General features: G+C 42.7%; 1 protein-coding gene across 1 annotated transcript; it reads left to right on the forward strand.

Moving 5' to 3' along the window:
• The first annotated feature begins 600 nt into the window (after positions 1 to 600).
• Positions 601 to 3,221, forward strand: arf6b (ADP-ribosylation factor 6b). The gene is made up of 2 exons (XM_079286988.1): positions 601 to 722; positions 979 to 3,221. Exon 2 carries the CDS (start codon positions 1,617 to 1,619, stop codon positions 2,142 to 2,144), a length of 528 nt encoding a protein of 175 aa, XP_079143114.1. The 5' UTR covers positions 601 to 722; positions 979 to 1,616; the 3' UTR covers positions 2,145 to 3,221.
• The last annotated feature ends 11,437 nt before the right edge of the window (positions 3,222 to 14,658 follow it).

A 14,658-nucleotide genomic window follows, 5' to 3' on the forward strand; every position in this document is an offset into this window, starting at 1 on the left:
TTGTATAATTAATTCAGACTGCCACCTTTGCAATATGACTGTGTTTAAAGGAGCAGCGTGTAGGATGTTGTGGCTATTGGTGAGGTTGCAGATTGCATCTAACTGAATAACCCTCTGCTCATCCTTCCCTTTCCAAGCATGTCGGAGAACTATGGCCTTCAGGCAAGGTAAAAACACAAAAGGCTCATTGTTTGGTATATTCCCGGCCTGGGCCACTGTAAAAACGTGGCCGTGTAGAATAGATGACCCGCTCTCTTTATAAATGGCTCATTATAAGGTAACTAAAAACTCAAGGACTCTTAGTTTCAGGTCATTTTACACTATTGCAGACATATTTTTTTATTACATTTCTGCCAATAATTCCCCTAAATCCTATACACTGAGAACGGGCACTGAGAACGGGCAAAGTTGCAATACAAAATAAACCATAACGTTAGATGTACGTTAACTAATAACTAGATACATGGTGTACATATAAATAACGTTTAATTTTATTTCATGTAAGTTTGGGCATTTTATTGTTTAATGCTTGAAATCGTGGGTTCACTACACAGCGCGTGCGAGGCAGCAGCCGCTGAATGAGCTGAATGAAGTCGACGGGAGGAAGTGGCGGTTAATGCAGTTCCACACCTTTCCGGTGTAGCAGCACTGCGACCAGCTCGACTTACAGGAGAAAGACGAGAGCTGGGTGGATTTATCGAGACAGGAGGGGGAGATAGGAGGTAAATTGATCATATTTTAATGTTGAACTCAAGGAGATGTGAGTCAAACATTTTGCGACTGTCGCGTATGTTTTGAATGCAGATATTATCAGTTTGCGACAGCTAAGTACCGTTATCTTGTTAGCCTTAGGCTAGCTTGCTAGGGAACAAGCTAACAGTTAGCTAATGATAGCTTGCTAGCCCTCTTTAGCAGCCATGAGTGATAGCTTGCTAATTTGGCATGTCTGACCCTCCTCCTGAACGTCTTTTTTTTCAGGGGGATAAGAAGTGGAGTTGCATGAGAGGATACACGTGTTGCTGAGTCACCGAGGATTTCTTTCGAAGACGCCGGCAGCAGGGTGAAGTTACCCGGCGCGACGCTTTATGGACTAGCCGCTGAAAGCTGTTTTTCTCCTCCGGTAGCGGTGAAGAGAACAAGGGCGCACCCGATGTGGAGGACCGGACACCAGAAGGAACTCACAAGTACCGCGGCCTTTTCGGGGCCTTATCTACACACGTCGTCTGCTCTCGGCACATTTTAATCGCCACGGCCTGTCTTTGTCACACAGCTTTATGTTGATTTGGGCAACAAAATGAACGTCCAGCAACAGCTGCTGCCAAGTTCTTAGTCTAACCGTGCCATGTTGTGCGTAGGGCCCGCGAACACTGTGCTACTTTGAACATAAATGTCCCACAACTTCACTGGAGGCACATACTGTAAAGTAAAAAGCCATTAAGTACTGTTCAGTTAGGTGTGCATTTTTGACTTTTTTTTTTCACCACGTATGCTCTTCACTGAGTCATGTTTTCAGAAGTAAGCCCGTAAACTGACGCTATAACAAAGTGAATCATTATCGGCACAGTTAACAGACTTTTTCTCGCTAGGATCGAAGTATTTATGCACAAGAGTTCAAAATGGGCAAAGTGCTGTCTAAAATCTTCGGCAACAAGGAGATGAGAATATTAATGCTCGGACTTGATGCTGCGGGAAAGACAACAATCCTTTACAAACTGAAACTCGGACAGTCTGTCACCACGATCCCCACAGTCGGCTTCAATGTGGAGACCGTCACCTACAAAAACGTCAAGTTCAACGTCTGGGACGTTGGGGGGCAAGATAAGATTCGCCCTCTGTGGCGACACTACTACACGGGCACCCAGGGGTTAATTTTCGTGGTGGATTGCGCGGACAGGGATCGCATCGACGAGGCGAGGCAGGAACTCCACCGCATCATTAATGACCGGGAGATGAGGGACGCCATCATCTTGATATTCGCCAATAAGCAAGACCTTCCGGACGCCATGAAGCCACACGAAATCCAAGAGAAGCTCGGGTTGACCCGCATCAGAGATAGGAATTGGTACGTTCAGCCCTCCTGTGCGACCACAGGTGATGGACTGTATGAGGGCTTGACATGGCTAACCTCGAATTACAAATCTTAATGATTGAGTGCTGACTGTTTTAGGTCAAAACTATAATACCGTTGCAAGTAACAATTAACTTCTCAAAATTAATATGGTTAAGAAGAAGAAGTTGATTATCTCCCATTTATTTTTAATACTACGTTTACCCCACGACTAATTTATCTTTAACTGGGTTTGCTGGCTTAAAGTTTGCTTGTACTCTGTAGCAGGCCTATATCACATTCATCATCTTGGGGTTTGCTCGATGAATATTGAATACATTGGTCCTAATGTTAAAGCCAGAGAGATCACCGCCTTTGCCTATTCTTTTCCCTGTTTGTATGATTATTATTTTTTTCTTTCTAATGAAGCTGAAGCGTTTGTCTTCATTCTTGGACTAAAACTTTTATTCAAGGTTCTTCAGTCTCTGTTGCATTGAACTCTGATCTTTTTTTCCTTTCTTTCTGAGGTGAGATCTTTAATGTCACGGTATACTTGATGGACTTTGACATCTGTTTGAACACAGTACTGTGATGAAAAGTATTTCTTAATGGTATTGACTGTTGCAATGGAAAAACAAAGCAGAAATAAATCACCATTGCTTCCATTTCATTGTCATCAGTCTTGGTATCAGAGGAAGAAAACTACTTGAGACATGTTTCGATACCCCTCCCAATCTCCCTCGGTGGGCTTTATAGTTTATTGATTGACCTTCCGTGTCACGTCTTGATACCTAATTGTGCTCGATATTCAACAAATAGGCCTCCAGTAACTCTTAAACATGCTTGTTGGGATGCATTTTTGATTTTGGGTGACACGTTGTAAGTTGACTCAATCTTTCCAAAGGAATGTCATTCAGCTCCGAGCTCTCTAAATCTGATTCCACAGTTGATTAGTCTCAGTATCGGGACATTATATGATAGCCTATATCTGTAGCATGAGTACGAAAGTACAGTAACCCTACATCAGAGTCCATCTGTTGTGCAGTCAGAGGGAGCTGTGTACTGGTGAAATGTTGAAGACACCCTGTGGTGCAGCTCTTACTCTTATTTTGACTGGGGGGGGGGAAACCATGTACAGAACAATGTCATTGTAATGTCTTATTAAAAAAGTGATTTTAAATCTGTTATTTCTGTTTGTTTTTTCAAGGATTAAAGGCAGTTGGAGTAACTAGGCCTGTGAGTGATCTGCCAAAAGTTATATTCATTTCAGCTATTTGTAAGTAGTTTAACATATGAACAGCGGTATAAAAAAGAAAACTGGGAGTTTCAAGAATGCTCCTAGTTAAAAGTAGAAGTCTGTATTGTTAAAATTCTCTTGTGTTTTAGTGCTAGTGGGCAGATTCTTCATAAAGGGTTTATGTCCACCCTCAATAAGTGGTTGGCAGTTCCCTTGCCAGTAAATGAGGGGGAAAATGTACAAAACAGGAAGTCCAACGGCTGGTCTTTTTGGAGCAACAACAGAGACACATGATAGTTTGCAGCAGAGATATACAGCTGAATTGTGAATTATTTTTCAATGTTGCGTGTTGGTTGCGAGGCACAGTTGAGTTGATGCTGAGCTGTCAGCTGTAACTTCCTGAGTTTGCTATATTAGTTGGGACTGGCATCAAAAAGTGAGTCTCAGTTGTTTTGATTCAGTGGGAATGTTGTGTGTTCTAGTTGACTAATGCAGAGCTGGTGTTGAGAAATGTAAATAGGATAAACACTTAAGTTATGAGTTACATGAACAGATGCCGGTTGCTAATGAGACCATTTATTGCACCTTTTTAAACATGGGAGCCACTCGCAACCATGTGTTGCACTCTTTCCACATAATCAGGAGCATAATGTGTGTGTAGTACATAATCTGTGTTTCTATATAATCTCTCAAATATGAGTGTAATCTCTGTCCGATCTTTGGAGTGTTTCCAACATGTTGGGAAGATGAGTGTCTATTACTCCCCTTTTCTACTCTGCTAAAACGCTGACATTTGAGTCCTGCAACTGCTGAATAATCATTTCAGTTTAGGTATTTTCGAAAAATGTTCCTTTAGTGAAAGAATGTTTTAGTTTCCATTAAAGCTGATTAACAAGTGTGTTTGCACTCCTGACAAAGACAGGATTAATGGTGACAAATGGTCTGACTACGTACTGTGTTTAGGGCTACAGAAGATTAGTCGGTAATATTCCACAGATTTTTTCCACTCTGTATACTGCAGGGCACTGTTTCCAGTGTTTTACACCTCCACATAAAAACTGGCACTATGTAAGCTGCTCAAAAATCACAGAGTCTGCATTTTTCTTTTTAGCTTTGCATTTACAAGAATAGGATGCACACTCTGTCAGTTTGACACTGTATCCTACAAATGTTTGCGTCTACGAGCAACTGGCTGTATAATCATGCCGGCAGATTCGCTGTGTGGAGAATCTGGTGCTCAGCAAGTTGCTGTAAGAGGCCTCAGGATGTTTGCTTTAGCACCACAGAGGTTTCCGTCACACAGGTCAGGTGACAAAGACAGTTTTAATGCTGAGATGTTTCGCACAACCCACACAACTCTTGCAACCGTGATTTTAAATGCTCCCCATCAGAAAAAAATCGAAATCATCCAGGAAGTCCAGGAAGTATGCAAGCTTCCAAGGGTATTTGTAAATACTAGCCTTCTATAAGGTCTTGGTCAAGGGCCTCCATTAGATGCTGATGGCAGTTTAATTGGGCTGTAATGGCCGCTTTGGTTCCCACCACTTCATTACAACCATATGATCCTCACAGCTTTATTGGTAACACTGGGGCCCCCGGGGCAAGGGCAGAGACTGTAAGCAATGCTTTATGACCTCTCCTCTGTAAAGATGAGACCTCCTGGCCCTTATGTCAACTCCCTCTGTGCTGGGCTGGAATGCCATACACCTTCTGAGAGGAAACAGAGGAAAGCTCAGTCATAGCTGCTTGGTATAATAGGCGTCATTCCTCTTGCTTAATGAAGTCTTAGACTGGTGTTGAATATAATTGTGTTCCCTGCAGCACAGCAACGTGTTCATTTAGCATCTCACCAATGCAAACGCATTATTTCAGAATCCTAACTCACCGGTGGCATAATTAAAAAAGTAAAAAGGTAAGGGACTTAAATACCTCTACAAGAAGGTATATGACAGATTTGTCTCGGGCTTGTTAGGGAAGTTCCTATGACAACGCCCTGATGAGACCTCTGCCAGTGTGGCTTGGTGCTTTTGGTGTCATCACATACGAGGATGACTGTGCTTCAAGTTTCCTGTAAGTTCCTCTATTCTACATAGAAAGAGGAAGAGTGGGGAGAAATTGAAAGAGACCCCACGCTCTGTCAGCAGAGTTCTGCAATATTGGAACACGCCTTTTTTTTCTTCTTCTCCCTCTGTCATTGCGTCAACTTGACAAATATTTAAAACAGCTCAGGAATAACTATGGTGACTGGTGTTACAGCTGCACGTCTGATATGCCTCCAAACCCAGCCTGAATTATGCTTGTGGGTTTCAGGGGTGTGGTTTGTCTTCCTCACTGTCTTCACTTCCTCATAACACCAGCTGCAGCGTAGCATTTGCGCAGGTAGGACTCATGTAATACTCCTTTATGACTGAAGTCACCGTGGCTTAACATTGGCCTACAGTTCAACAGCCACACCCAGCTGGATGAATAACTTGGATTTGAGATGCCTGCAGTCACAGGTGTTCTTGTGCACATTGGCCGACAACGTCACTAAAGCGGTTTATTTATCTGCCAAATGGTAGGAGGGAACACCTACTCTAAGCCACAGCTCACACAGCTCGGTTCAGTGGCTGCTTATCCTCAAGGACAGTTAAAAAAAAAAAAAAACTCTCCCTCCGTCTGCTGGTTAAGTTCTCTGCACCTTCAGTAGCCTCTTTGAGTGAGCTGTTAAATAATGAGCTCACGCAGAGCTCAGTGTAAAACAAGTCCGGAAGTGGCTGCACGGTGTTTCAGGTTTCCTGCTGTGGTTAGCGCTCTTGAATGCCACGCTGCATGCAAACCCCTCACGCAGACGCACTCTTAGCTGCTGTAGGTGTGGTTTGAGTTGGTTTTGATTGCAGGTGTGTCGGTGCAGGTTTTTACTCAGAAACAATCTAAAAGAAACGTGTTGTGGTTTGAATAGGGGCTATGCTGTGGTGTGGGCCAGCTAAATAAGGTTGAAAATGTGAGGCTGTGAAGTCCACGGTGCACTGGTCCTAAATACATTCCATTCGTATCTGCAATGGAAGGTTTCTTGCTGTGGTGAAATCAAAAACTCAGAGAAGCACACAATTATTATGATGTGCTGGGGGTCCACACGACAGAACCAATTGTTTTTTTTTTCAACGGATAGATGAAGTACTCAAACAAGCATTAACTACATCATTTAAGCCACTAACCGTACAGTTTGTTTGTAGAGTCTCACTGGCCTCTAATCATATTGTTTTTTCCACTTAAAAAAACATCCAATCTAAGTTCCATTACATTTTGTTATGCCTCTGGGCTTCTATTTATATTCCATTTTGTGAAAACTCTGAAAGTTGTCCACTTGGTTCCGCTTGAGAATTCCAGGATGTTTGACACAGCTGTTTGAGTGAGAACCAGTGTGTCTCTGGACTCATGTGCTGTGTTTTCCCAGCTGTAACACACAGAGAGTAAAGAGGATCATAGCTGAGGGTCAACCATCTTGCCTTCAGATGTAAGCAGAAAGCAGTGCTATGTATATGAAAAGGGGGGGGGGGGTCAGCATTATGGATGGTGCTGCGAGGAATGGAAATCTAAGTGCATCTGTTTCTGAAGCAAAATGAAATAAATTGGATGTTTTTTTGAGATTCTTCTTCACACAGTATGCAGAGCATGAACTGACCTTTGCCATGTGGCATCTGCAATTTGGATTTGCACAACAACCTCAGCACGCACCGAAACACTTTAATACCAAAGTATACAGTAACATAGAGAGGAGTCAGCATCCACCAGCCACAATGTATTCACGCACAGCATGCAAAGCAACCTCAAAGTCAGGCCTCCTTCAGCAGCTTGCCACCACACTGTCGTGCTCCATGACTGGCTGACATATGTATATCTGACACAATCACTGTTAATTACTGAGACAGTGTTTAGAGTGACACTACGTCTGGATTAGACAACAGTTTGGGCTTGGGAAGAAATCTCAGTTCTAAGGCTAGTCAGGTGCTACTACTCACACACAGTGCAGAATCAGACTACTGAGAGGTAATGGGGTAAGGAGTTAGGGTAAGGTTACACACACACACAGAGAGAGATGCTGGACCCACCATTCTGCAGTTCTTCGCTTGGTGCTGGGCTGCCACATATTCTAATGATGACAAATACATCATTGCACTAGAATGCCGTAGGGACAGCAGTCACAGGCAGTCAAGTCTCCGCAAAAGCTGTGGTAGTTCAAGCAAGGAATCAATACACCATTCCAGTTTTACTGATGCCGCGCTAGAGCCACACTGAACCATCACTAATAGTATACGCAGTGTTTATTATGACCTAACACTGCCTACAAAGACTAATGGGAGTTATACAGCTTTGTGTTCAGGTCCTTTCATTTTGATATGGACAATCACTGGTGTGCCGTAGTGCTGATATGCCTGTGTGTTTACAGTAATGGAGGAAGGGGGCAAGTATGCACCATATTCTCACAGTACTGGATTTGTGTCCCTTCTCAACTGCAGCACAGCTGTCTTAACAGCACCCCCGCCCTCCTCTTGTTCCCCTGCTTGGGGGACTGATCACGTGCTCTATTTTGGAATGGAGCTCTGGCCTGTTGTCTCTTTGTGTAGCCTAAAGTGAAGCATTAAGAGAAAAAGATGATCTGTGTGTGTGGAGGTGGAGGGTTAGACACCTTTGCATGATCAGAGGAGTCACACATTTATGCAGCCGTCTTCTATTTTTAATCAGCCCAGTTTGATGTCTATTCTCGAGCCACTCCCTAATAGTTAGCGAGAAAATGAGTCTTCCTTTCTGGAACAGCGTCTCTTGGCTCCAGGCAGCGTGATGATGGTGACACAAAGGATCTTCTGTGTCACTTGGCTGTGATGCAGCAAAGTGGTGCACACCACACAGGCTGCACGGAGTCAGACTCTCCTCCACCCATCTGGTTTGGAGGGGAGCTGCACTGCTCCCTCATGTTTTCTTGTTTTAAAAGAACCAAAAGGGGGGGGGGGATACAGCCTGGTGTTGAATTCTACATGAATCTTAGGTGAACTAATAGCACACTGACAAACAAAACAGCCACGACAAATTATTCATCACCATGCCGTGATCAATAAATGTGTAGAAGCCTAGAAGACATTATACAACATCTGAAGTCATCCTCCTGCTGCTTGGATATTCTACCAACACACGTTTTCAAAAATATTTCAAACTGCATGACCACTGATCTCTTACATATTGTAAACACATCCCTTCTCTCAGGTGTCTTCCCACAAGCCCTAAAAACTGCAGTTATTAAACCGCTCCTAAAGAAGGCTAGTTTAGACTCCGCACCGATGAAAAATTATAGGCCAATATCAAACCTCCCATTTTTAAGTAAAATAATTGAAAAAGCGGTTTTACAACAGCTGACCAACTTCTTGGCCGTAAATAACTGCTTTGATGTTTTCCAGTCAGGCTTTCGACAGCACCACAGCACTGAAACTGCTCTTGTTAAGGTTTTCAACGACATCCACTTAAACATAGACAATGGCAGAAGTTCAGTCTTAGTGTTACTGGATCTCAGTGCTGCATTCGACACGGTCGACCATGCCATACTCCTAGAAAGACTAAACATCTGGGTGGGACTCTCTGGCACAGCACTTAACTGGTTTGAATCCTACTTGAAGGACCGAGAATACTTTGTGTCTGTGGCTGATTACACATCAGAGCTGACTAAAATGACATGTGGTGTTCCCCAAGGTTCAATACTGGGGCCTCTTCTGTTCAACATCTACATGCTTCCACTAGCTCAGATTATGGAAAGCAACAAAGTGTGTTATCATAATTATGCAGACGACACAAAAATCTACATAACTATGTCACCAGGGGACTATAATCCCATACAAGGGCTGGGTAACTGCATTGAACAAATCAACAACTGGATGTGCCAGAATGTTCTTCAATTAAACAAAGATAAAACAGAAGTAATTGTTTTTGGTACCAAGGATGAACAATTGAAAATCACCGCTCAGCTTCAGTCACTGATGTTAAAACCCACAAACCAAGCCAGAAATCTAGGTGTAGTTATGGATTCAGACCTCAACCTGAACAGCCATATTAAGACAATTACAAAATCAGCCTACTATCACCTGAAGAATATATCAAGGATTAGAGGACTTATGTCTCAACAGGATTTGGAAAAACTTGTCCATGCATTTATCTTCAGCAGACTGGACTACTGTAATGGTGTGTTTACAGGTCTCTGTAAAAAGTCCGTCAGAAAGCTGCAGCTGATTCAGAACGCTGCAGCTTGAGTCCTCACTAAGACCAGGAGGGTGGATCATATCACCCCAGTTCTGATGTCTTTGCACTGGCTTCCTGTCCAACAAAGAATTTACTTTAAAATCCTACTGTTGGTTTACAAAGCACTGAATGGTTTAGGGCCAAAATACATCTCTGATCTGCTGCTACCTTACGAACCATCTCGACCCCTCAGGTCGTCTGGGACCGGCCTACTTTCTATTCCCAGAGTCAGAACTAAACATGGATAAGCAGCGTTCAGTTTTTCTGCTCCACATATCTGGAACAAAGTCCCAGAAAGCTGCAGGTCTGCTGAGATCCTCAGCTCATTTAAATCAAGATTGAAGACTTTTCTGTTTGCTGCTGCCTTTAATTGAACCACATTCAATTAATATATTAATCAATTTCCTGCATTTCTGCATTTTACTACTGCATTTTATTTCTTACACTGTTCTTAATTGCTGTTAAATCTCCTTTTCTTTTGCCTTATGTTTTGATGCTTTTAATGGTTTTAAAAGGACTGCACAATATATCGCCATTTCCTCCGGGACCGAGTTCGTGCAAGGCGTACACTATAAAACGCAGATCGGCAGAGATCTTTTCCAGACGTGGTTTGTGTGCGAGTAATTGCAGAATTGCGGCAGTGTATGGTTGATTGCGTGCAGCGTAATGTCTCAGGGAGACATCAATTATTGTTTCAATGTATGTTTTAAATCTCCTTTACTTTTTACGACTGAATTTTATTTCTTACACTGTTTCTTTAATTGTTTTTAAATCTCCTTTTCTTTTGCCTTATGTTTTGATGCTTTTAATGGTTTTATGTGAAGCACTTTGAATTACCTTGTTGTTGAAATGTGCTTTACAAATAAACTTGCCTTGCCTTGCCTTGCCTTGCCTAAAGCGCTCTTTGTGACCTATTTATGAGGACATGAACTGTGTTGTTCTTCCTGCAGGTTTTATGTGAAGCACTTTGAATTACCTTGTTGTTGAAATGTGCTATACAAATAAACTTGCCTTGCCTTGCCTTGCCTTGCCTTGCCTTGCCTTGCCTAAAGCGCTCTTTGTGACCTATTTATGAGGACATGAACTGTGTTGTTCTTCCTGCAGGTTTTCCACACAGGTAAGAGTTATTTCTACTAATAGCACCATCTGTTGGCAGAAAATGCCCACATTCTGTCTTGGTGCATGCAGCATGTACGGCACATGTTCAGTGATGAATCTTTACGGTCGCTGGAATCTACTGGTATACGCGTATATATGATAACAGATTAGCGACACCTCTGCTTCACTGTGGGCTGTCCTCATTTACTCCGAACCTCCCCGATTCCCCTGTAGTGCCAGCCTAATTAGCCAACCACAAGAAGACTATAACTACATTATATAAATGATTTTGGGTTAACAGAGACTGGAAAATAGATTGTAAATGATTCGACTGACAGAGCTATGGGTGGACAGGAGGATGAAATGTTGACACGCGGAGCTGGCCTCTACCCGTCTAATCTCCCAATAACCCCTCTGGGTCCCGTCCTCGCCACACTGGAGGGACATGGGCTTAATACCGGCTGTGAGTCAATTTAATTAGCTGAACATATCCTGGTCACAGCCAAAGGAGACCTCAATAGTAGGCTGACTCAGATTGTAGCAGTCCAGCTGGCCCAGCCAGAAGTGAGAGTTCAGAGAAGGGCCACAGGGAGAGATTATTGTAAATGATCCGATGTAATCGTTCTAGTAACTGTACAAAAGAGAGAAAAAACATGAATGTCACGATTTCTCTTGTGATAGGCCATACCATCAACCAAGATCCAGGGGTCAGATTGTTAAATTGTGATATTCAACCACACCTCTGTCTTTCTCCATCATACATTTAAACATTCACCACGATCAGTTGGAATAATGACTCTATTAGTTTGGACAGGAAGAGTTCTACTGGTTCAAGCACGCAAACAGTTCATCTTGCAGGACAGCTGTCGAAATGATGATTCGGCATTCATTTTGAAGAGCTGCTTGTTTCTGTTCAAATTAAAAATCAAATCATTAATTTCAGACGCAGTACGCCATCACAGATGTTCCTGCCGTACAGTAGAAGCACATTTCAGGCAAGGTCAGCTTTGCACTCCAGGATCCATATCGAGAAAAAATGAGGATGAGCATCTTACTGATGCATAATCAAACTTTGCTCCATACTGAATTGTTCTATGAAATGATTTGATGATTTTAATGAGACGTTCAGTGTTGACTCGACCCATTTCAACATCAACATTTGTATTTGATCTGAGCGTTGGAGGCCACCCCGCTCATTACGCTACAGCTCCACTGTGTAAACAGAGAGCAGCATGAAAGGCTGCGAGGGGCTCCTGCATGCCTGTGGGAGGACGGGCGTACTTCATGGTTTATGTTTGAAAAAGAGCCATAATCTTCCAGCTAATCTGGGGCTTGTGGTGGAATTCCCCATGCACTGAGGGCTCATAGGAGCTAGCATACACAATGTTGGCCTCATTTTTAAAAAAGCTGGCTAAACTGCCCAAATAAAATATACTCATTTCACAATTATAAGAAATCCTTTCAGTTACAGTGAAAACCACTCTTACAGCAAGATGGCCATCAGTAGCTGCTCATCTCTGGGGGAAGGTCAACAATTTCAATCTTACATGTGACTGTGAGTATTATCCTAATGTAATGACCTGCAACAATGTATATTTAGTCATGCACAGCAGAAATGCTCAAGAGCAAAAGCACAGTAAATCTCGTGTTTGTAGTTTCCTGCAGTTTACTGAGCTGTAAACTCTGGGCTTTCACTCTGTTTTGAATAAAAATGTTTAAAAAAAGATCACAGACATTTGCAAGACTGATCCTCAAACATACAAATGAACACCAAAACATGGTTCAGTCCCTTCCTGGTCTATTTGCGAACCCCTCTCGCTTAAACACATTTGACTGAAGATAAGCCTTTGCTGTCATGTCTGCCATCTATCTTCACAGCCCTATAATTGCACAGACCAATGAAACTGATATTATATAAACTTGGTTTAACTAACTGTCTGATATGTATAATTCCAAAACATATATATGTTCTGGGTCCGGATGCAATTGCGTCTGGGTCCGAACCCGGACCGCGGTCCGCCAGTTGGGGACCCCTGCTTTAGAGCATAGCTAATTGAAAATTAGTTTCGAACGTCATTGTTACTGAAGAACGACTATCTGCCTCATTCAGTGATTTATAGGTCCAGTTTTTTTGAAAACTTATTTCCCCTGTAAATATTCAGCTCACGCTTTGTGTCTGAACGATTTTACATCTCACTCCTGAGTTGTTTTGCCTTCAAGACAAATTACTGGGCCAGTGATTTGAAAACAACCAAACTGACCCCGGTGAATAAGTTCAAGTACTTTTGGTGGAATCTGTTTTGATTACAGTCCACTGCCTCTTTGTGTAATGCTACCAGTAACAATAACACCGTTTCAGACCCGGCTGTGGCTGGAGCAGCTGCGTGACGCCACTGCAGGCCTGGCTGGCTGTAGAGAGTTACTCAGTAGGAATGGTTCTTGGTGTAAACACACGGTTGGCAGGACTTATGGCATGGGACTGCAGACAAACCTACAGGAATGCCAGTTAAAACCTTATAAGCCCTATGCCTAGCCATCTGCCATCTGCTCGAAAACTGCATACCCATACTCAAGAGAGTCCCCAGCTCTAACTACAAGGTCTATTTTAATAATTTTGATGCCAGAATACAGGTAACACTTGTGAGATGTGTTAAATTGTGTAAATATTGTGTATATGTTGCTGGTTAATAACTGATACACTTATGGCACAGCTCAAATTGAAAAAGTTTCAGGTTCGCCTGAAAAAGACCACCTGTATTGAACATTTGTTTTTGAAATAATGCCAAATGAACCCTACAATCACTCCACAGTCATAGCACAACAGGTTTGTGGTCTGTCCAAGCTAATTTTACTGAGCAGGCCAGCATAAAATGAGGTCTGAGTACAGAATTTCAAGCAAAATTCTGATTTTCGGAACCAGATTTTACGCTGCTCTATTCAAATTTGATATGCTATATAACTACATATTAACTATATATTCACTTGCTTCATCACTAAGAGTGTTCAATACATCGTAATGAAGCAGTTTGCAATAATTTTCAGTCATGTTCAGTTATTTCCAGGTGTCATATGTCTCATCCTTGAAAAAAATCTGCTGTGACTCAGTGTCTATGTGGGATTTTTAAGGCCTGTGATTGGTGGATTTAGTCGTATGATATGTTGTTAGGTCCGGAATAGTCCATTGAAAGCCGTCAGGGGTGCTATTTGGAACGTTGAGGGCGATTAGTCAGTAAAAATCTTTATAAAGTGGGCTCGACCTCGAAATAAGTTGGTCCAGTTGAAAGATCCGCCCCGTTTCCACATGGAACCAGTGTTGCCAACTTGGCGACTTTCCAAACCCTCATGGCGACTTTTTTTTTCAAAAGCTACTAGTGACAAATCTAGCTACTTTTTCTGGTGCTGTTGGAGACTTTGCTGGTGTTTTGACTCTGATGTGAAATCGCGTACCGTTCGGGAAGCGGGAGCTGCCGTGAGCCCCTCCGCCGCCTCAAAGCACTTAAAGGTGGTTAGTCTCACAGTAGCCCCTCACGCAGCAGTCCCAGCTGCAGAAAGAGGAGACCCACACTCTCCTGTGTCCAGACTGCAAATTAATCGCGCATGCGCAAAGCAGCTCCTGTTCCCTGAGATTTTCAATTTTATTTCTGCAGAGCAGTGTGAGGTTTCTTGGGCTTTGTGCTGTAAGTTTTAAATGCTTTGTCGGAGGTCTATTTGGACACGCTGGTTCGACGCCGGTTCGAGCCCTAATGCGAAATGATATATCCTAACACCTTGGACGAAGCCGGATTTGTGATGAAAGATGAATTTCGGGTGCATAGCTGGCAGATATTTTGGTCAAAAAATCCTGATATTGTGATAAATCTTCTAGTGTATTGAATTAGGGTGTGTATAATTGCGTAAAATGACTTGCATGGTGATTTTGCCCGGACAATTCTTTTTTTTCTTCGATATTTTACATGTATGGACCAATTTTCATATTTCTTGATGATAAGTCCATTCGGAACCGGTACCAGTG

The sequence above is a fragment of the Melanostigma gelatinosum genome, assembly GCF_949748355.1.
Source record: "Melanostigma gelatinosum genome assembly, chromosome: 16".
Taxonomy (NCBI): Eukaryota; Metazoa; Chordata; class Actinopteri; order Perciformes; family Zoarcidae; genus Melanostigma; species Melanostigma gelatinosum.

What these genes read in the sequence shown, in the direction of transcription:
- arf6b (XM_079286988.1), top strand. Translation starts at nt 1,617, where the DNA reads ATGGGCAAAGTGCTGTCTAAAATCTTCGGCAACAAGGAGATGAGAATA.